Genomic DNA, 23,994 nt, shown 5'->3' on the forward strand with positions numbered 1-23,994 from the left:
GCCGCGGGGCCTGCGCTCCCGGGCCTGTGCTCCGCAACGGGAGAGGCCACAGCAGTGAGAGGGCCCGCGTACCGCAAAACAACAACAACAACAACAAAAAAAAACTATTATAATTGACTCCTAAATATCATACATATAAAGGTCACTTTCATTCTGAAAACTGTTATTCCTCCTAATGTCCATTATGTCTCTTATATTAAAATGGAATTTTATTACTTTGAACATTTTAGATGACAATATGTAATATATATGCCAAACAGAGGGAAAAAAGAATGTTCAGAAAAAAGTAGAAGGTTAATTATTGATAAAGTAAAAAGACAAAAGGTAGATTGAATGAGTGGAGTGAGATATTAAAGAACTTTGTGTCACAGAACTACAAAGATTATTATAGTTAGATGCATCATAGAGAAAGAAAATAACGTTGAATTATGAAAACATCCCCCCTCTTTTGAAAAGTGATACATTAAGAGCATACCACAATAAAAAGGATCTTTTCATTTAAAATGGCTGTGAAAGCAAAACTGAGTAGGTTTTCTTTTATGTAACTGCCTATGCACTTTAGTAAACATTTATTGAGTATATTATATATGCCAAGGACTATGGTAGGCACCTTGTTCAGTCCTTACCCTTAAGGAGTTTACATTCTTCATGGGATGTAAGCAGTTAATTAGAAGCTCTGGAATTCCAACTCTTTTAAAATACTTGCAGAATGCTGCTTTCTAGTATAGATCAGTGATATTTAAGGAATTTATGTTCATAGAATTGTTTTCTGCTTTTTTAGGAGATTAATTCTGATCAGGCTGCCCAGGGCAACATCAGCAGTGACCGAGGAAAGAAAAGAACAGTAACAGCAGCTGGTGCAGAGAATATCCAACAAAAAACAGATGAGAAAGTAGATGAATCAGGACCACCTGCCCCTTCAAAACCCAGGAGAGGACGTCGACCCAAGTCTGAATCTCAGGGCAATGCAACCAGAAATGATGATATAAATAAACCTCTTAGCAAGGGAAGAAAGAGAGCCGCAGTCAATCAGGAAAGCCCTGGAGGTTTGGAAGCAGGTAATGCCAAAGCACCCAAACTGCAAGACATAGCCAAAAAGGCAGCACCAGCAGAGAGACAAATTGACTTACAAAGGTAACGTACACCATTCCTTCTGAACTTTGAATTTAGACATCTTGTTTTAATCCTCGTTGCCAGTCACCCCCAAACACCTAGGCATTTGGGAGTGAAAACTGCCCCTGGTTTTCCTAAGTTATGGAGGCATTTGCTTTTATCTCATAACTTTCAGGACAACAATTTGAAGAGAGATCTCCTTTTTTTCTTTGGTTAATTTTTAATTAGGATGTGGTTTTTGATGTTTCTATTTATTAGCAAGGATAACATTGTCTTGGTCTCCCTCACATAGTTGCATGGGGTTTTCTAAATATAAATGGCTACCTTTTTGATACAGAGATCCCAGAGTGGAATAGATAGATGTCATGGCATGCTCTTTAATTCCACTTGTTACAGTAAATTTTAATATAAGTCAGCAACTTACCTCTCCCCGACCCTCCCCAATGGGAATAACCTCACAGCTACTCATCTTTGATCATGTTTGTGTTGGGATTTCAGATTTTCCACACTGTAACAGTGGTGCCCCAATTAGAGGTCTAGAAGTTGGCTCTTTACTTGGTCTACAATTAGAACTTAGCTCTACACTGCTTCTTTTTCCTTATATACCGATACCTAATTCATCTCCCCCCTGAATTAGATTGTAAGATTCTGAGTTCCTTCTAGGAAAGAACCAGCTCTGATCATGTCAGGACACCCTCACCATCCTGCTTCAATATTTTTATAAAGTACAGTGTTGCTAAGGCCTATGTGTTTGTAAGTACATTTTTTTAAATTACCATTTTTGAAATTTGTAAGTTTGAGGCTACTAAATTTTTCTTACATTTTAAGTGTCTCTGAGTACCTTTTTCAACATCTCATGGCAGCTGATCCAGGCCCAAACCTGACTAAGTAATGGGTGTTTCTTCTACTTAGTCACTTCTACTTTTATGGACTAAAAGTGTAGTAAGGAAAGCCAGTATTGGGGGCAAATTTATTATTTTTCTCCTCAAACCTGGACCTTTGACCTGGAACAGCATACTTAACCTCGGCCTCCTTTTCTTCATCATTAAGGCAGTATGATAATACCTTCCTCAGGGGACTGTTCCAAGAATTAAATGGTCATTAAATATAAAGCACTTAACAAAATGCCTTGTACAGAATAAATGGTCAGTAATTATTTTAACCATTGTTTTGAATTCTAGTTGCTTTACCTCTTAATATATATTTAGTTATACAAAAGCTGAACAAATTTCATTGGAGATTGCCAGACTTCTCTTAAGGGTTTCTAGACTTCTAGCCATTCCTCACCCACATAAAATAGTACTGATCATCACACCCAGGCCACCTGAGCCACCTGACCTTACCTCTCATGTGCTGTCCTTTTGCCATCTAACCAAAATATGCAGGCACTTACTTGGACCCTGAAAACGTTTTCAGTAGCAACCAACCTTGTCTCTGAAATTGAGCATTGTAAAACCCATTGCTCTGCTTTTAGTTACACCATTTGCCCCAAAAGCATTAAACAAACCAACAAAAATGGCTTACAATGCCAGAGACTGGTCTTGATTTAAAATGGCCTTGGGCCTTTTAAAAACTCTTAAAACATCTTTTTTAAGAGTGAAAAGACACCTTAGAAGTCTTAAGTATGCCAGTTAGTAGATCAGTTGGGCAATGTGTTATCCAAAATACAGAATTCTTTGATGGTTTTACATTCTCGGTTAAGTTAGATGGTTAAATTTGGTGTTCATGATAACACTGTACTTCAGTAAAACAGAGCAAAGGTTTTGCGCACATATTTCAGAAACTTCTGGTTGAATTATTGACTACTAATTCGTGGCTAACAAAACATAGAAGGACATTCTGAAACTTTCTCCCAAGCTTCCTTTTGTCTTTTCCATTCTTTCCTGAATCTAATATACAACTCTGCCCTTAAATTCTAGCATTATAACTTCGGCTTGGAAACCTAACTTACTCCAGAAACTCTGTATTACTCATGATAGCCTCTTGCATAGGATCGAATGCGTTATAGGCACATGAGTATTGCTCCTTATACTTCTCATTTGTTCTTCTAACAAATATGGACAGATTAAACTGCCAGCATTGTGCTGGATGTTGGCAGTACAAAAGTATCCAAAATGGATAGGTTCTTGCCCTCAAAGAATATACTTCCCCAGCTTATCAATTCCAGAATAGAGCAGAAAACTTTCACTTTAGGTCTACTGATTGATAAAAGTATAAGAATTATTTTTATTACTATGTAAAACAATGAAATTCTGACTTATGCCACAATATGGATGGGCCTTAAGGACATTATGCTAAGTGAAATAAGCCAGACCCCAAAGGACAAATACTGTATGACTCCACTTCTGTGAGATATGAGAGTAGTCAAATTCATAGAGACAGAATGAGGTAGTTGCCAGGGAGAGCAGGAGGAGAGAATAGGCATTACTATTTAATGGGTACAGAGTTTCAGTTTGGAAGATGAAAATATTCTAGAGATGAATGGCAGTGACTTATGTTACATATATTTTATTTCACTTAAAAAATTGCTACATAAGATTAATAATAGCTGACACTAATATGCTTATTATGAGCCAGGCTCAATTCTAAGCTCTTTGTTAACCTATTAAATGCTTAAAACATCTCTACGTGGGTAAGTACTATCATTATCCCCAGTTTACAAAGAGGAGAGAACCAGGAATAGAGAGTCCATGTAGTTTTTGGTCCCCTTGCTTATATAAATAGTGGAGGCAGCATTAAAACCAGGCAGCGTCACTCTGGAGTCCACACTATATTGTACTTTAAGGTAAAATTAAGTCTTAATTCTACAGGAACTATATATACATGCACACAAAACTAGTTTAACAGAGGATGCTTTGAAAATATTTACTTCCATATTTTAAATAGCTAATGTATTTAATATATGTGGTAGTTTCCATGAAATGGAAAATCTTTGCATATAGTTTATTATTTATAATTATTACATAAGAAGTTAGTTTATTTAAAATAATTGTAGGTTAAACCAAACAACAACTATAGCCATGTTTTTAACCTATTTCAGAGTTCATGCAAACAAAAGCTAAAGTATTTTAGCTTCAGAGAGGGAAAGAACCAAGAGAGATCAGATGTTCTTGAATTCAAGTGGCAAACTTAAGTGAAGCACCTAATGCTATAAGAACATTGAAAGACCGTAGTGAATATTAGGTAGAATAATGTATGGGGTATTTGCAATGGTGCTTGGCATATATATTGGTAGAAATAATAGTGATAATAAGGAAAGGTTGTTGAATTTATGTTTGCCTTGCCAACAATCATTATGAAGCAAGTACAGCCCTATCTTAGGGAAAAGGGGGTTAGACCTGAAAAAATTACTTTCTCAGGCCACCTGGCCAGTGCTACACAGAACAGGGTTGTGAATCCAGGCTGTATCCCTTATTAATCGCCTTACTGTACTGCTAACAGTGGCAGCTGCGGTTATGTTTCTCCTCTAAACTATGAACATTCACAACTATTATTTTTCTTTTCTCTTAATGTGTAAAAGGAAATGTTTTAAGGTATAGTAACCACCAAGCGATGGAATAGACAGGCACACTAAAACAAAAGTTCCTTGTTTGTGACTCAGCTGTTCTAACCATCCTTCAACTTGAGAAAACGTTGAATGGTCAAAATCCTGAAGGTGCCAGCTTTATTTTTATTTCATGGGAAGCTATATAGCTTTCACCTTCCTACAAGATTCTAAACATACTTTTGATTAACCGAAGGTATTTACCTATGATTGATTTGACATCTCACCTGTATTTTCCTGAGACCTGGTGAGGATCAGATACAGGTTAAAGCCACATGATTGAACAATTCTGAATACAGAGCGAATATAACACCTTGAATCATCCTGTTAAGGTTATCATTACACTTTGAACCATCTCATTAGTAAAAGAAGAAACAGGGTTGCCAAAGCTGAGCCATCAAGCACTGCATTTCTGAGCTAAGGATGAACCCAGAATGGTAGGAACAGCTCACTTATTGCCCTGGCAACTTGAAGCATAGCCTAGAGTCCTTGCATTGTGGAACCAGATCTGGATCTGGATCACTGCACTAAAGTAGTTTACCCCCGGATTTTCAACTTGAATGCAAGCCTTTGAGAAGTAAGGCCCAGCACCCTTGTGCTTCTCTGTGGCCCTGCTTTCTAACACTACTTCATCTGTCTTTTCCTTTCCCTTGCATTATTCTTCACACATTTTACTTGCTTGCTTTCTCACCTCCCTGATGGTCAATTCCTGGGATGGTCACAACTGTCCCTACATGAACATCTGAAAAGAGCCTTTCCTGACATTACCCTCCCTTCTTTACTCCATGTGCTCCTTTGTAGATCTGTCTGAATACAAGATGATCTCAAGGCAGTCAGTCTACACTGTATACTAGGACCACCTCCAGAAAACTTGCCCATTTTTATTACTTGGTATTTATACTCATCATATTGTATGATTATTTCAACTTTATTATTAAATAATTAATGAAAACCATTTTTGAGGCCCTAGTATATTCCAACCACAGTCTAGATGCTTTATGTTTGTAACCTCATTAATCCTTCAGCCCTATAAAAGTAGGACCCTTGATAAATGGTAGCCTCTACAGTCATTTAAATACCATAGCAATCACTTATGTGTAGCAAGTGCACACCCCTCTAGAATTCCTCTTACTAGGTCCTCTCACTGACATTAGGTAAAAAATAATTTTTAGTATGACTCCTACTTATATACTTTATTAATTCAAGGATAGATATGTTATTCCACCAAAATACAAAAACTGTGTACAGAAATTTCCTGGCATAGAATTTGCTTAATCTGGGAGTTCATACATTTTAACTTGTAAACTTAACTGTAGGATTTTTAGATCCCTCTGGATTTTTGCAGTAAATCTATTCCATCAGAGGTGTTGTGTGTGTGTGTGCGCACGCGTGCGCACCAATAAATGTTCCTGTTTATATTTTGGGCTGCATTTGGAATTGTTACTTCTTTTCAGAAAATTCCTTGAATTTACCCTGTAAATTTATGAAAATCAGCCATTTGTATACTATAGTCGGGAAATAGTATCTGAACAACTGGACACTTAATGTTGGCTTCCCGAGTTTGGGAATGGAGGATTCATCATCATTTCAGTTGTTTATTTACTTGTTTTTCCTTTGTTTTTGAATTATTATTCAAATGGCAAACAATTCCAAATATTTTGCATTGAAAATGTGTTTTTATAGGTCTGCTGATTCTTGAGTATGTTTTATTTATCTTTGAGGCCAAATTCTTCCATGAAAAAGAAAATATCGATAAACACCAGTGGAGACACAGTCGTTAAACCTGGGACTTAAGGGGAAACTGTGAATTTAAGGAAGTTACCTATAGGATAACAGACTATAGTTTTCCCATCTTTGGATTAGTATGTTTTGCTTAGTATGCTTAATATTGGAGTGTTCAAGAATCTTGGAATTTCTTTTTGTTTTTACGCAAAGGATTTCCCGATTTCCTGTGCTCATTTGTATATTGAGAGTTTCCTCACATCACATGGGTTTGTATCTTAAAAATATCCCCTAAGTGTGTTTCCTCATGTATTAAACAGCCATGTATTAGTTTAATATGAATATTCTTCAGTAACAAGTGAATTTTTATCAAAATAATATGAAATTTTTCAGAAGCCAAGTGCTCGGAAGTGATGGCGATTCACTTTGGGACATAGAATCAAGTCCAGGAAATTCTTCCAGTGATCTGGATCGTTTAAAAGTCTGTGAGAGCAGCCAGGAAGATACTGAGGACTCAGAGCTAGTAAAGGGAAGCTTCCTGAAGGTGCAGCAGGCAGCTTATAGAGGATTCTTTGATATCATATTATTAAATTTTATCTATTATAACAAATTAATTTAATACTATGTAAGAATCTTAATCACTTACTAGTTTTTTTTGGTTAGCATTGTTATCTTTATTAGAAGGTATATGTTGGGGTTTGGGAATATAAGTAAACAGCCCCCTTATCTTTCTCTCCCAAGTTTGGAATTGTTAAAAAGGAGATACCATCTTAATACTGATGTGGCTGATTAAAAATGTGGAATGACAGGGAGTTCCCTGGTGGCCTAGTGGTTAGGCTTCTGGGCTTTCACTGCCCTGGCTCGGGTTTGATCCCTGGTTGGGGAACTGAGATCCCACAAGCCACGCTCCCCCCAACCCCAACCCAAATGTGGAATGACATAGGCCAGGTAACTACTAATGCCTTGCCCCTAAATTGAACAACCTCAGTCAGACCAGAACACACCTTTTGGAGGCAAAGGAGAACAAATCTAGACAAGACCAAATCCCAGTATGCTCAGTTTTTCCTTCCCCCACCCCCTCACCCATTAGATGGGTTCTTCCTCCTCCCAGAGAGGAGTAGGTGAGGGGAGAAGAGAAAGAGACCCTATCCCACTACTTCATGCGTCCAGAGGTCATAATTTTCCCTCCCTATTAGGGAAATAGGATCAGTGGGGCATTTCTCTTAACAGAATTAAGTTAAATTTTCCTCCTTTTTTTAGTACACTAAAGAACAGAACTTATTTGGCTGCTTTTAAATTCATTTGCCTTAGTGTCTAGTAATTTTTCTACTACATAATTTTGAAAGTATTAATTAAAAATCACAATTACTTCAAAATTACTTAAATTACAAAATTAAATTACTTTTAGTGTTTTATTGCAGTAATAAACAGATTGGGCAGTAATAAACAGATTGGTATTAATTAAAAATCACAATTACTTCAAAATTACTTAAATTACAAAATTACTTTAAATTACTTTTAGTGTTTTATTGCAGTAATAAACAGATTGGGCAGTAATAAACAGATTGGGCACTGGGTAGCATTGCTTAATGATTGAAAATAAAAACTTCTCTTCATTGTTAGGGAAAGAGTCCTAAATCAACTAAAGTGTCACATGAACAATGAAAAAATATTTTCGGATTTTAGATAATAACTATAGAAATGAAATAATCTGTGTATGGTTTGTTTTCCTGTTTATATCTTTTCTAACATTGCTTTCTTCTACTCCTATCCCCAAGGTAAAAAGAAAATTCATTTGCAAAGGGAGAAAATGAAGGCCAAACAAAAGCAGGCTCTAGCTTCTGCAAAAACTTGGATTCAGAATGACCCTGAACAGAAAATGAAGTTAACTTCAAAACACACTTTCTGCCTTGAAAACTGAAAAAAGCTATTACTTCCTTTTTTCACTTGACCACAAGTCCTTTGATGGAAATGTACAGCAGAAACTCTTGAGAGAGAGGCTAAAAGCAACTCTGTTCTACCCTCCCCCCAGACTTTTCTTATGAAGAGTCAATAATTAAGCAAATTGCTTAACACTTGGTTCCAGTTCCTGCATATCTGGAGTTTAACAGCATAATACACCATTAATTTCCATGCTGCAGTCTTTATTTTAAAGAAATTAATAGGATGTCCTTACACTGACAGTGAGAATTCATCAATTTTAGAGCCAGGAATTTCCCATGTTACACAAGAAAAAAATAGAAGTCTACTGAATTAATTTTTTAGAAGAAAAGAGATCAGATTAAATATTTCTTTGTCTTTCCTTTTGGAAACTTTTATGTATAATTCTTTCTGCCTGCCTACTTTTCTGCAAAATGAGATGTACAGATTTCAGTTCCCTGCTATGAAAAGTGATGTGGTGGCAATTTTATAAATGTTGCTTTCTGATTTTTATCAGAGTGAGAAAATAATTAAAATTATTGATTTCATATCACTTCATATTTTGATTTCCCCTCCATTTTAGTTTAATATAATTTGCAATAAATGTACATATTGTTGTTTGTTTCATAAAGCATATCACTTTAAAGTGGTTTTTACTCCTGTGATTATGTTGGAATATTTGGAATTTTAAAGGAGTAAAGACTGTCCAGCATTTGGTTTTATAATGTTTGTCACCAGATTTTTATTATTGATGTAAAAAAAAAAAAAAAGTCAATTTTTTTAAATAGTTGGACTCTGGCAGCTTTGTAAGGAAAGTGGGAGGAGTTTAGGATTGCTATCAGTTTTCAGCATTGTGCTATTGGGAAATAAGTGCTTTGCTTTTTGTCTGCCAGTCCGGGCTCCGTTTTTATGTTTATTTTAGAAAACAACTGTTGCATCAATATATTGTTTCTTGGCATTGTTCAGCATAGGTAATGTGTGCACTTTTTGTGTACACATTCATATTTAAGTTTTTTGCATAAAATAAATGCTTCTAGATGTCATATGGTAGTCTTTTTTAATCTTTTTATATTATGTTTTCTTGTGAAATTTTTTATGTAAAAGGGCTAAAGTCATAAAGAAACAAAGAACATGATTACAGTCAACTCTCCATTATCTATATAAAATAGTGACTGCCTCAGGTTTTAGATTTTCCAGTAATCATAAAATTAAAATAACGAAGGCATACCGTAAGAGCTAATTCAGGAGGAACTTGAGATTGGTCCTTTCTCACGCCCAGAGTTATCACTGCCCCCATTCTCCACTTTATGCCCTTCCCCCTAAGCCCTATCTGAATGTGCTCAGTGTCCTTGCACACACCTATCATGGATTCGAGGGCATAAACGTTTGTGTGATAACTTGGTCTTGACAGGCTGTAGTCTACATGAGATGTAAACCAAACAGTGAACGTGAGCTGTGTCAAAAAAAAAAAAAAAAAGGATGATTATGTTAAATGTGAAATTTTCTGGTAGTAAATGTCACTTATGTTCTCATAGGTAATCAAGAGTTGGCTGTATACTGACTGAGTGAAAGATGGGTAATTCTTTTAAATATGCATATACATACACATTTAAGTATTGGATGATGGCTAGGGAACAGTGGATACCAGTGATAGAAAATAGTATCTTTGAAAGGGCAGAAAGAGCTCTACTCTTCCTTATTGCCTCTTCATAACCCTTGAGAAGGAAAGTATAAAATATTGCCTCCGACATGCTGAAAAAGAGTACCTATGCATAAGCATCAGAGAGGTCCCTCAAGCAATCAGTGGGCATGTTCTGTTTAGATTTTGAAGCTCTCTTAGACAGCTTGATTCTTAAAGGCCACCAATTTGCCACCAATAAAAAGCACACTGGTAGGGCCTTCGGTCTCTCATCTATCTATCTCCTTTTAACTAATTACCCAGCATCATAGCTGTCTAGATTACCTAGCGTGAAGTCATATTTAACATAATGTAGCAGACCATTCCCATCAGTTATGGCTGCTTAGATTTTTGCAAGAGAGGAGTTAGCTAAAAGGATCTGGTCCACATACATATGTAAATGGCCCACCCCTGATTTTTTAATATAAGCAAGTATCTGGCACTAAGGGATGGGAGAGTAGGATGATAGACTGAGCTGATGGGGAGGGACTTGTTTAAGGGAAACTTGTCATTTTTCCTTTGAAAAAGGAAAAAGTAAAAATCCCTTAGGAATTTGGTATTCACATCTCAGAGAAATACAACACAAAGTGCAGACTTACATTTGAGAATTAATGTTAACCCTTTGTGTCTAGTTTGAAGCTTCTTGTATTTGTCTAAAACTACAAGCCAGAATTTTGTATCTCCTTTGATAAAAAGTGTGTATAATGTAAAGTAGTTTTGCATATTCTTGTGCTGCACATGGGCTTAATTTTTTTAAAAAATTTTTAAAGACTTGAAGAGAACCTTGTAATTTGTGTAAATGACAAGTGTAAAATCCTACCATAAAATGCTAAAAATATGCATTGTTTCAAATAAAACCAAGAAATGCAGCATTATATAGTAGTGTGGAACCCTGAATATTCATGAACCCCCTTGGTATGTCACAAGCTGATAAAATGTCTTTGCATATTTTGTTTAGATTCTGGAGTTTGCACATAAGGGATCAAATGCCACCTTCACACTTCCTGACTACATACTCTGATCTGGCTTACAGTGACTGAGGGAGAACAAAATAATAGATGATAAATTCTTATGGACATCTGGGAAATTTTAGAAATTGTTTAAGAACTTAAAAGTGGCCTTCCATTCATACTATCTATTGATACATACATCTATTTATCGCAAATTCTGGATATGCACATTAGTTCAAAAACTAGTTCACAGAGAGCACACAGATTACATATATGTATCTGGAATAAGATGAACAGAATGAGAAGTAAGAGAAGCTATCATGATTGGTTATGTATTTTACCCTGAATGGGATTATCATTCCACACTTGGGATACTTTTATTCACATGAGTAACCGTCAGTAGAAACTACTGGTGACCAACAAGTCTCCAGCAGTCTGACCAGCTTAGCAGCATGCCTAAATAATGATGGCTTTGCCTACAAGAAGTTTAAAGTTTGCTGCAAACCAGCAACAGTGGAAATCAATGGAAATGAGTGTACATAAACACAGCCTGTAAACTAGAGCTCCGGCTTTTCATTCCCATTTAAGAGTAATAATAACCACTTATTTTATCTTGTGCCTGTTTCAAAGTCCAACAGGAACATGTACAAAGTACCATTTCTAAGGAACATGGGCCAGGCTGGTTGGTGATCAGGACTTCAAATTTTGGGGTATTTCTCAAATAACGTTTTTTAATCAATGCTGATTACAACTTAAGGCACTTTCCTCCCCTTTCTTCTCTAGTTACTCCTTTCTCTAGCAAAGACCAATCATCCTTTTAAGAAACAGCACTGTATGCGTTCTTCCGGGAGAAGCTTGAAAAACAAAAACAATCAATCAACTGGAGGTCAGTTATACACAGAAGGATTGCTGTAGTTCAAGGTCCAGATCTGTGGAAGCCAGTAAGAAAGTGTAAGGGTCGGAGGTAACCATTCTGTACAGACTGGGCTCATTGACAGGGGCTGGCATTAAAACACTAAGATGGGTGCCTTAGAAGGACTAGCAATATAAAGCAAATGGCACAACATGGGCATATATGGCTGTTCAGGTGTCCACTGCCTGGACCTCATAGATGCTGTAGAAGCACAAAATCCTTACCTTTTCTAGAGAAGTGTTAATTTTGAGAACTGTTTTGAGCACGTAGGTCCCTAAAGTGATTGGGCTGAGCAAGCCACCCGCGTCCAGATTAGCTGGACCTGATGCAGGAGTCAGTTCTCCAGACTGAGGGCCCCCTGGAAGGAGGTGACCATAGGGTGGGCTGGGGACAGATTAGAAGACGGCTCTTTCAGCAGCACGAACACCACTTGAGCACTTCCCTTGTACAAAACATTGCTCTATTCACAGACTCTGAAATACCTGTGCCCAGCCCCCAAACCTTGGTTGTCCACCATCCTGAGTGCACCCCCATCTCAAGCACAAATTCTGGTGTGTTGCTAATTCCTGTGGCTTCTTTGGACAAACTGTAGGGATTTAGTGAGCTTCTCCAAGAATCAAATTTTGATGGGGACCCAGGCAGCAACCCCTCAAAGCACCCATTTTAGTTTTATTCTGAGCCTTTTTGAGAGATCACGCTGGTGGCCACCCAACCCAAAAAAACGCCTGAAACCCCTTCCCTCCCAGGAAGGTCTTGACAGTTTTGCCATCCGGTTTCACCTGGCATGTGGTGGACTGTATCCTCCAAGAGAAAGGTCAGCTGCAGAGACAAAAGAGTAACCTGCCCCTTTGCCACCCACCGCAGGTTAAGAGCTGAAAGGCAGAAGGCTGGTACCCTTAAAACTACCTTACTTGTGACCATTTTATGAGCAGGCTCTTTTAAATGCTGTACATAGAATCGGCCCAGGAGTCCAGGGTCTCTGCATTCATTGCCCATTTGGAAGCTTGGCCTGCCCAGGGAAGCTTATAATTATGTGCAGCAGCGCCTGCCTCTTTCTAGAAGTCTATTACATCATTTGCTGATGATGTAATCAAGTCTCCTAATTCCACCTTTTCATCACAATGGTAACATAAATGGCAATGAAGTGTTTGTTGTCCAAAGGCCTGATCTTCAATTGATGTGTGATTTCTCTCTTACTGATAATTTTGGTGTTGTGTTTTGAAGGTCACAGCTACCTAAATTTTACAGTTCCTATGGAAGGATGAAGGACATTACAAATATTCCACAATTAAGTGGAAAAAAGAAGAAAGCCACACAGCAATCAAGAAAAAGAAATAAAAGGTATTCAGATTGGTAGGGAAGAGGTAAAATTGTCATTCTATGCAGATGACATACTATATATAGAAAACCCTAAAGACTCCACATAAAAACTACTAGAACTGATCAATGAATTCAGCAAGGTAACAGGATACAAGATTAACATACAGAAATTGTTTGCATTTCTTTACACTAACAATGAAATGTCAGAAAGGAAATGTAAACAAACAATCCCTTTTACAATCACGTCAAAAAAAAAAAAAACTTCAGGATAAACCTCACCAAGGAGGTGAAAGACTTATATGCTGAGAACTAGAAAACACTAATAAAGGAAATTGAAGATGATTCAAAGAAGTGGAAAGATATCCCATGCTCCTGGAGTGGAAGAATTAATGTTGTTAAAATGGCCATACCACCCAAAGCAATCTACAGATTTAATGGGATTCCTATCAAATTACCCGTGACATTTTTCATAGAACTGGAAAAAATAATCCTAAATTTTACATAGAACCATAAAAGACCCATAATTGCCAAAGCAATCCTGAGGGAAAACAACAAAGCAGGAGGCATAATCCTCCCAGACTTTAGACAATACTACAAAGCTACAGTAATCAAAACAGTGTGGTACTGAAACAAAAACAGACATATGGATCAATGGAACAGAACAGAGAGCTCAGAAATAAACCCACACACCTGTGGTCAATTAATCTTCGACAAAGGAGGCAAGAATACACAATGGAGGAAAGATAGTCTCTTCAGCAAGTGGTGTTGGGAAGGTTGCACAGCTGCATGCAAATCAGTGCAGTTATAACACACCCTCACACCATACACAAAAATAAACTCAAAATGGCTTAAAGATTTAAATAAAAGACATGACACCATAAAACTCCTAGAAGAGAACATAGGCAAAACATTCTGACATAAATCATACCAATGTTTTCTTAAGTCAATCTCCCAAGGCAATAGAAATAAAAGCAAAAATAAATAAATGGGACCTAATCAAACATATAACCTTTTGCACAGCAAAGGAAACCATGAACAAAATGAAAAGACAACTTACGGACTGGGAGAAAATATTTGCAAATGATGTGACCGACAAGGGCTTAATTCCCAAAATATACAAACAGCTCAATAACAAAAAAACAACCCAATCAAAAAATGGGCAGAAGACCTAAATAGACATTTTTCCAAAGAAGACATACAGATGGCCAATAGGTACATCAATAGGTACATGAAAAGATGCACAACATCACTAATTATTAGAGAAATGCAAATCAAAACTACAATGAGGTATCACCTCACACCAGTCAGAATGGCCATCACTACAAAGTACAAATAATAAATGCTGGAAAGGGTGTGGAGAAAAGGGAACTCTCCTACACTGTTGGTGGGAATGTAAATTAGTGCAGCCACTATGGAAAACAATGTGGTGGTTCCTTAAGAAGCTAAAAATAGAGTTACCATAAGATCCAGCAATGCCACTCCTGGGCATGTATCAGGAAAAAACTCTAATTCAAAAATATACATGTACCCCTTTGTTCATAGCAGCACTATTTACAAAAGCCAAGACATGGAAACAACCTAAATGTCCATCGACGGATGGATAAAGAAGATGTGGCACACGTGCACACACACACGCACACACACACACACAAACGATGGAATATTACTCAGCCATAAAAAAAGAACGAAATAATGCCATTTGCAGCAACATGGATGGACCTACAGATTATCATACTATTCAAAGTAAGTCATAAAGAGAAAGACAAATACCATATGATATCACTTATATGTGGAATCTAAAATATGACACAAAGGACATGTGTGAAACAGAAACAGACCCACAAATATAGAGAAGAGACTTGTGGTTGCCAAGGGGAGGGCGAGGGAGGGATTGGGAGTCTGGGATTAGCAGATGCAAACTATTATATATAGAATGGATAAACAAGGTCCTACTATATAACACAGGGAAATATATTCAACATCCTGTGATAAACCATAATGGAAAAGAATATGAAAAAGAATATATATATATGTATGTATAACTGAATCACTTTGCTGTACAGCTAAAACTAACATTGTAAATCAACTAAAATAAAATTTTAAAAAAGAAGAAGCAAGCCATTTTGTGCAAACCCATGGCCTTCACTGCCATTTGGCTTTGTGGAGAACAGGGTTGTGAAAGTGCGAAGGAGCAGATTAGAAAGCTTTCTGGCTGTGTTCACTTTCATTTTAATATCCCTGCTTATAATTAATATTTTTTAATAATAATTGAGCAGAGAAGCCCAGAAAGGGCTGGCATTGCAACAATAGATTTTCTTCCCCTTAGAAAAGCTGAATCATGAGAGCACAAATCTATCAGATGCAAAGAAACTTTTGCTCTGTAAATTCAGGCAGGAACCCTTGAAGGCTTGGGTTGAGTACCTCACAGTGTCAATCAAGTGGCAGGAACCAAGTGATGATGGAAATCTGCCTTAAAATAATTGCAAAGTCCAGCAGGTGTGGGAGGCCTTACCAGCTCTCCTGGATACTCAGAAGGGCAAGTGCCTCAGAGAAGCCCAGGTGGGGAAGGGGCCTCACACTGTAGGATGCGAGCCTGGCACACAGGCCTTCATTCACATTGGAACAGAATGATTAGGTGGAGAAGACCAGAATATTTTCCTACTTAGGAATTCAAATTAAAAGTTGCTTCCTTGGACTTCATAAAGTTCAGCACCACTGAGATGCTTTTTATTTTCCTTACTCCATAGAGCACCTTCCTTTCATGGGGCAAGATTCAGTCAGTCTCCTTGGAAATTGGCCGCTTAGTACCTTTCCCCGTAACCATCAGGTCAGAGTGTGCTGGTCCTTCATTGCCTAGTCTGTCCTGGCTCTGTTTTAGCTATAAAGAAAGTGAGACACAGAAGAGGCTGTTTGTTTTGTCTAAGCTCTAGTCCCCCATCCCACACCCAAAGCTAATACTTAATAAATTACTAACTTATCAAAAGCTTGGATCTTTACATACACTGGCACATTTAATACTCACAATAATCTCATAACTACTATGTTCATCTCCATTACACATGCCATTGAAGCTCAGAGTTGTGTTTAAAACAATAAGCCCAAGCCTCAGCAAGAACGTGGAAATTTAAACCCAGATAGTCTGACTGCACAACTCAGTGCTTCCTGCTTAAACTTTTCCACCAGGTTTCTGAGAGGCCCACAACCTCTCTGGAATTTGATGGTGAGTGAAATACAAAAGTAGAAAGAGCAGGATAATGAATACAAGATGGTGGGGAACAGCTGGGATGATAGCACCTATTGCTTTCTGTTGCCTCCATGTATGCATTCAGCAGACAGTATCCTAAGGAAATCAAGGTAAAATCGAACAAGAATCATTCAATTGGTGGATGCATGAACAAAATGTGATCTATCCATATATATCAAATTTATAAATAATAGAATACTACTTAGCAATAAAAAGGAAGGAAATACCGATCATGCTACAACACAGATGAAGCTCAGAAACATTCTGCTAAGTGAAAGAGGCCAGACACAAAGAAACATACATTGTATGCTTCCTTTTATATGAACTATCCAGAGAAGGCAAATCTATAGAGACAGAAAGTAGATTAGTGACTGCCTGGGACTAGGGTTGACAGCAACAATTAACTGTAAATTGGCTCATGGGACCTTACTGGAGTAATGAAAATGTTCTAAAGCTGGATCATAGTGATGGTTACACAGCTCAGTAAATTTATTGAAAATTATTGAATTATACATTTTAAGGGGGGTGTATTTTATGATACGTAAGTTGTACCTTTAAGTTTAAGGTAAATGAGACATCTTCTCAAAAAATGTTTAACTATACAAAACAAAGCATCATCTACTTAAGTACCAGATTGTTAAACCCACATTATGTCAAAAGCTCCATTATTAACAATAATTGAGTTTACAGGCACACCACCTTCCCATCAGTGAGCTCCACTTCTCAGAGGGTTACTTGCTGGGGTTACTCCTGTTCTCAGGAGGGTCTGGAAACACTTTTTTCCATGGGACTGGCCTTATTAACCAGACTATTAAACATAGTCTTTTTTTTTTTTTTTTTTTTTTTTTTGGTGGTGGTACGCGGGCCTCTCACTGCTGTGGCCTCTCCCGTTGCGGAGCACAGACTCCGGACACGCAGGCTCAGCGGCCATGGCTCACGGGCCCAGCCACTGCGCGGCATGTGGGATCCTCCCGGACCGGGACACGAACCCATGTCCCCTGTATCGGCAGGTGGACTCTCAACCATTGCACCACCAGGGAAGCCCTAAACATAGTCTTTTATTTACACAAAAGACTATGTGTAAACCAGAGGCCAGCATGTTCACAATGACTGCTTATTCCCTTCTCTCTGCTTGGGAAGTCTCTGTGGGAAGCTGAGTTGAATGAGGTCTGGGAAGTGTAGACTCTACAAGAAGAGTTGGCTGGGTCATCTTCATGATCAGCCTCTATTAGCTGCAACTGCCTGCAGAACCCACCTCTGTTCTGATGTACCTGGCACTGTGAGATCTTGGAAATCTCATAGGCCCTTTCACAACTCAGGTTTCTCACCTGTAAAATAATAACTGCTTCATAGTCATGAGGGTAATATATGGAGAAAACCTCACAGAATGCCTGGCCATGGGAATGCTCACATGCTCACAGCTGTTGTCACCATTCAAGCAGACTGGCAGCCCTAGCTACGGCCAGAACATCCTCAGGCAGCGATCGAAGGCACCCAGATACTTCGTTCTTGCTTGCTGCATCTGTTTTCCAGGTTCTGGGCCAACCACTCCACTTCTGTTAATCAATCTTTCTTGAACCAGGGAGAAAGTTTCCACTTCCTCACATTTCCACACCGTTCAGCCCCAAAGAGGCCACATTTACAAGTAAAACCTCATCAACATTTTTCAGACAGTCAGCATACTGAATGCCCTTTTTGGGTTTGGTGAGCCCCCACCCCACAACTGACACCCCACGAGGCAGAGCCCACTTCCCTCCGTAGAAGCTGAAAACACCAACACTTACTTTCCCAGCCTCCCTTGCAGCAAGGGCTCAGACATATAACCTGGATGTTGTCAACCAAACACCTATAACCCGCTTTTGAGATGTGGACTGTGACACTACAGAATGGGGACCACTCCACCCTAGAAGTGAGGGGCAGCAGTATCCAACGTCCAGAATTGGTGGTATCAGTGCTGTAGGTTGGCTGGGGTGCCTCAGGCATTGGCAGTGGAGGCTGTGTCTTCACAGGACCAGTTCTATGATATTATTTTTGGCATTGCTTCTGGCAATGCTAGTGTCCTTATAAGATGAGAAACCAGAGAACTTGTACACTCTCTCTCCACCTGCACTAACTGAGGAAAGGCCACGTGAGGACAGAGCAAGAAGGTGGCGATCTACAATCCAGGAAGAGGCCTCACCAGAAACTGGGTCAGCAGGCAGGAAAACATTTAAGGGGTGAGGCTTCCTCAATGATCCTGGCCCCCTCGCAGCAGTAGGAGGCTCTAATGGCCTGGTTCCAGGATAGTTTTCTTCCTCTTCCCCATGGGACAGGGATTTTTCTCTTTCTCCAGCCTCATTTGATCTTCACCTGTACTCTGGGGTGAAAGGTTGCTCTCCTTCTCAAGCAGATACTGCTTTTTTTACCTAGAGAGATGAGTTCAGGCAGGGCTTGGTTTCTTTTCCATACATAGCAGCAACTGCTCACCTCCCCCAGGCCTGCACTACCAAGAAAGTCTTATCTCTGGTCTCCACCGGTACCAAGCGTTCCTTGTGAGTGCCGATGGAGGACCGTGTAGAAGTGCCTACACGTAGGCATAACACTCCCCTTGTGTCTCAGGCACCTTTCTTTAGATTTCAGGCCATTGGGTTACTTCAGTTCTCTGATGGGTTCAAGAAAAGTTATGACTTTGTGGATTATCTGCCTTTTCTTGTTAGGGTGGGAACTACCCTCTTCACAGTTTTCTACATTCTAGGCAGAAGGCAGAAGCCTGAAGCCCCTAGATTTAAAATAATCAAACAAAGAAACTGAACTTCAATTACTGCAAATTTGCCGTTCTACATGACAACTTGGAGTTTTTGTTTGAATTTTTTTTTTCTATTGAAGTCACTACAATCAACCCTGAAAAGCAAAAACACAGTATTGCTATTTCTGGAATATTCTGTGATATGGGACTTTATGAATTTCTGACACACTTATCCTTATGTTTAAGACTTTTCCTATAATTTGTTATAAGTTGCTTCATTCAATACTTTTCAAATTTAAAACAAAAAGTGTTCTTCGCTCATCTATGAGCAAGGATAAATGACAAATCTGGGTATAATCTTTTTTGAACATTAACACAGAAAGATCAATTTTAACAATATTAATTTGGAGAAGATTCAAAAAATAAAAATTGCAATATTCACTGTACATCAGACTAATATGTAGGTTCTTTTTCTCAAAAAATATATTAATGTAAATTAAAACTATTAATCTATTACTTTTCCTCTTTTTACTCTAAAATTTTAAATGATTATACATATATGAAGTTCAATAAAATTTTCACTGTTTTATTATTATTTCAATGATTATTGGAAATAATTTTGTAGAATAAAGGGTGTTAAAAAATGATGCACTACAGGCGTTGAATAGGCTGGGTACATCACTGACAGAGAAATGTTAGAGTGACTGGAATGACTGATCTATATTATCGAATAGGTAAATGAGTTACTGTTCTACAATTGTGGCAGGGAGGGGGTATGGGAGGAATCCAGGGAGAATAATATCCTAATGAAAAAAACTCAATCTATCTAAGTGCTAGCAAAATGCAAGGTGAATTTGGAATATAGGAAAATCATAATGGTAATATCTGTCAACTGCCTCATGACACGCTGCAGATCTAAAGATTGCAGCAATGAACTACAGTCTCTTGCTATATGATTTATATATTTTAGTTATCTATATAAAATTTTAAATAATATATATTTTAATCTATTTTCCACTTTTTTCTTCTACACTATTTTATATACAAGATGTTTTGCAGTTAACTTTTCAATTTAGTCCACAGGTTATGTAATATCTAGACAGGATCAGAGTAAGAAGAGAAATAGATGTTACCCAGAGATCCAAAATGCGGAACCAGACACAGCACCGATGGTATTTTGGTTTGGGCCCACTGAGAGGAATGAGCACTTTGGGATGTCTTTGCTCTTGACTCTCTATTCTCCTCTCCTTGACCCTAACACAATTATTTTACCATTAATTTATCCTACTTGCTTCTAAAACTTGCCTCAAATCTTTTTTGATGCTTGTCAAGGTATAAATGAAAGGAAGTATGGGAAAGAGGTAGAGTAGAAACAGACCTTTAAAAGAAATATATGATATAGGGCCCTTATAAACAGAGTTATTTTACACTCAATTCATTTTCCCTTTTTTTCCAAATCATTTCTTAGAATAGTGCTTCACCTGACTTTCATAGAGGCCTAGAATCTGATCACTAAGGCCTAGAATTACCCAAGTCCTGTGGGGCTTTTGCATTGAGACATCTTACATTTCTGTTCGGCTATTTAGATGTCTTTTATTTCCAAAATTTTGCCCACAAACACAAACTCCCTGAATATTTTTGGCATGGCTTATAAATAGCACCTTTGGTACCATTTTCACAGATCAAAATGGTTCATAATAATAAGAATTCCCATCGGAAGAGATTATTGAGCACCAGTACTCTGCCAGTCTCTGTGCTAGGGTTACAGGTAAAAGAGACGTTGACTCTAACCGTTAAGGAGGAAAAGACTGAGATGAAAACAAACTGTGCTAATACAGTGTGATGTGTGCTATAATAAAAGTTTACACAAAGAAGTATAAGCGTTCCGAAAAAATTTACTGTGTCTGAATGAGAGGGAGTTCAGAGACATGTAAGAGGGAAAGTTTCAGAAAAGTGACATTTAGTTAAAAAGGGATTTAATCAGCAGGGAGACAGGATATTTCAGACTGGGTTGGAAGATATGAAGAACATGGATTTGGACGTAGTCTTAATTCCAGCTACATGATTTATTAACAATGTATATATGAACCTTAGGCAAGTCACATCTCAACTTGACTTTCTCACCAGTAAAAATGAGAGGGATTGCCTGAAAGATCTCTATGACTCTCCCTACTTCCTACAGGGTATATTTCCAGCAATCTACACTCTAGACAATAATTCCTTCAAAACAGTAATAATACATTTTACAGCATTTTATATCCAATGTATTCCTTGATTATAGAATCCACACATGTTCTGTAGACCACTCTTCCCACAAAAAAGATAGTATTTTCCATCTCCCCAACATCTTCAATTTCTCTCTCCCTACTGGCGTTTCTCCTTTTGTCACAAAGAAGTATCTGTGCACAAGTTTATCATATCTTCGAAAGAAAGCAAACCTTCACCTGACTCTACTTGGTAATTATTTTAAACAGCCAAACTTCTGAAGTTTTAGCTCACCACTGAAACTTCTAGACTAGCTGTTAATCCTATCATGTGATCAAAACTGCTCAGAGATTGCAAGAAAACAACAAAATGCTGAAAATATTGTTCATATGAAATGACCAGCTCAAATCTGCTCCATCTTTCTGATGCCTTTAATGTTGCTGATGGTGCGTCCTTAGTTCCGTTTCCTCTGCTCCTCCTGATACTTATTTCTTCAGTACACACATAATTCAATTCATTTGACATTCACTGAGTGCCTATTTTATGTCATGAGAGTAAAAGATCGTGTTTAAGGAGTTTACAATAAAAAAATAAAAGGAGTTTACAGGGAGTTCCCTTGCAGTCCTATGGTTAGGACTCAGCGCTTTCACTGCTGTGGCCCTGGGTTCAATCCCTGATAGGGGAAATAAGATTCCACAAGCCGTGCAGCTAGGCCAAAAAAAAAAAGAGTTTACAATCAACTGGGTCAACAACTAACAAGGATATAAGGTAGGATGTACATAAGTACTAGAATGCTTACGGAGTCCTATGGGAGATGTGAAGTGGCATTTAGGGGTGGACTTGAAGGATAAGATTTCAATTTATAGAAAAGGAAGAGAATCATATCCAAAAGAAGAAACAGTAATTTTAGATGCACAGAGGCAGAAAGTACAATGTGTACTTAGAGAAACATTACTATAGTGTGAAAATGGAAGTTCTTTTGATATAAACGTATTTTTATGAAAAGAATAAATGGTAGTTAAAGAAACAAAAGGCTTATAGTGAAAATAATCTTTTGCCCAGCCTTTTTCAGTCTCTGGTCTTACTCTTTAGAGATAAGCTTTCTCGGCCATTTCTTTGGATATTTGCCATCACATTTTAAAATAATGTACTTTGAATACTATTTCTTAGTTTATAAATTCTGGATATATCTACAATCTGCTCTGAGATGAAAATCTGACATTCTAAGAGCCATCCCCCTCATCTTGCAATGCAGATTTATCACTACATTTGGTTAAATCGATTATCAGTGTTTACTGCCTTGCAAATGTTGCTCATAAAGTACCAAGTTGTGTAGTTTAATTGCTATATTGCAGCCCATACTGGAGTTCAAACCCTGAATAAGGCAGTTCTTAGCAGTGTTAACTTTGAGGTAGTTATTTTATCTTTCTGCCATTTCCTCATGTGTAAAATGAGCACAGGATCTACAAGGTTGTTTTAAAATCAGATTAGGGACTTACTTGGTGGCACAGAGGTTAAGAATCAACCTGCCAATGCAGGGGACACGGGTTCAATCCCTCATCTGGGAAGATTCCACATGCCACAGAGCAACTAAGCCCATGCGTTACAACTACTGAGCCTGTGCTCTAGAGCCCGAGAGCCACAACTACTGAAGCCGCGCACATAGAGCCCGTGCTCCACAACAAGAGAAGCCACCACAATGAAGAGTAGCCCCCGCTCGCGGCAACTAGAGAAAGCCCGCACGCAGCAACGAAGACCCAATGCAGCCAAAAATAAATAAATAAAATAAATAAATTTTAAAAAAAAAATAATAAAATAAAATAAAATCAGATTAAATAGAGTTAATACATGTAAAAGTACATAGAACAAATACTGGTACTCAGTATACAGCCAAAAAATGTTAGCTACTCCTATTACTGTTGGTTTTGTACTCGAGTTTACACTTGTCTTTCTCTTGTGCATTTCTAGTTGCTTCATCCATGTGGGACATGAACTGTGCAATATCAGGGGCTCCACTCACATGGAAAGAATAAATGAGGTTATGCAATAAGGCAATCTGTCTCTATATCTAATAATTTATCAAGTCTTTTCTAAGAATCAAAAAACCCTCTCAAAGCCCTCTGTCCTGCTCTAATAAAGGGTTTCTTTTTATGCTGTCATCATGGGTCTTTCCTGTATTACTCTTCTGGATTAGTTCCACTGTTTCTTTGACCCCAAGTATCTTTATTTTTGATATACTCCAATTTGCTACAGCCTTTCTACAAGCAACTTCTTAAGATGGTGTGTATAAGTAAAATTTCTGAATCTTTGAATGTTAAAAAAAAAAGTTTATTCCATCCTAATAAATGACTAACAACTGAATGAAAATTTAGATGGAAAGTAATTTTTACTAGCAGTTAAATTAAAAACTGCTCCACTCTTTCCTAGAATACAGTGTAGTTTTAAAGAAATCTGATGTTATTGATCCTCTTTTCTTTCAAGGGGCTTTTAAGGATCTTTTCTTCTGCCAGTGCTCTAAAATTTGACAAAGATATGTTGTTGTTTGATTGATTACACTGAGCTGGTGGGTCTTTCAATCTGGAAATTTGTGTCATTCAGCTCTACATTTTTCTGGTACTATTTCTTTGGTAATAGAACCCCTCATTTCTCTATTCTCTCTT

General features: G+C 37.8%; 1 protein-coding gene and 1 long non-coding RNA gene across 8 annotated transcripts in view; one reads left to right on the top strand and one right to left on the bottom strand.

The window, feature by feature from the left end:
• Nucleotides 1–10,852, top strand: part of PDS5A (PDS5 cohesin associated factor A) — a 139,199-nt gene extending 128,347 nt beyond the window's left edge. For 5 of the 7 annotated variants that reach the window (XM_024118288.3, XM_024118291.3, XM_055086088.1 and 2 more), the window contains 3 exons: nucleotides 782–1,134; nucleotides 6,773–6,923; nucleotides 8,158–10,852. In XM_024118288.3, coding sequence (XP_023974056.1) covers nucleotides 782–1,134; nucleotides 6,773–6,923; nucleotides 8,158–8,193 — 540 coding nt within the window. In that variant the 3' untranslated portion in view covers nucleotides 8,194–10,852. The remainder of the gene's footprint in view (nucleotides 1–781; nucleotides 1,135–6,772; nucleotides 6,924–8,157) is intronic. The other 2 variants (XM_028492044.2, XM_055086089.1) reach the window with 2 other exon arrangements.
• Nucleotides 1–23,994, bottom strand: part of LOC114486593 (uncharacterized) — a 67,615-nt gene that overhangs the window by 32,047 nt on the left and 11,574 nt on the right. The gene's annotated exons all lie outside the window — the stretch shown is intronic.

Source organism: Physeter macrocephalus, chromosome 7, assembly GCF_002837175.3.
Source record: "Physeter macrocephalus isolate SW-GA chromosome 7, ASM283717v5, whole genome shotgun sequence".
NCBI classification, from domain to species: Eukaryota; Metazoa; Chordata; class Mammalia; order Artiodactyla; family Physeteridae; genus Physeter; species Physeter macrocephalus.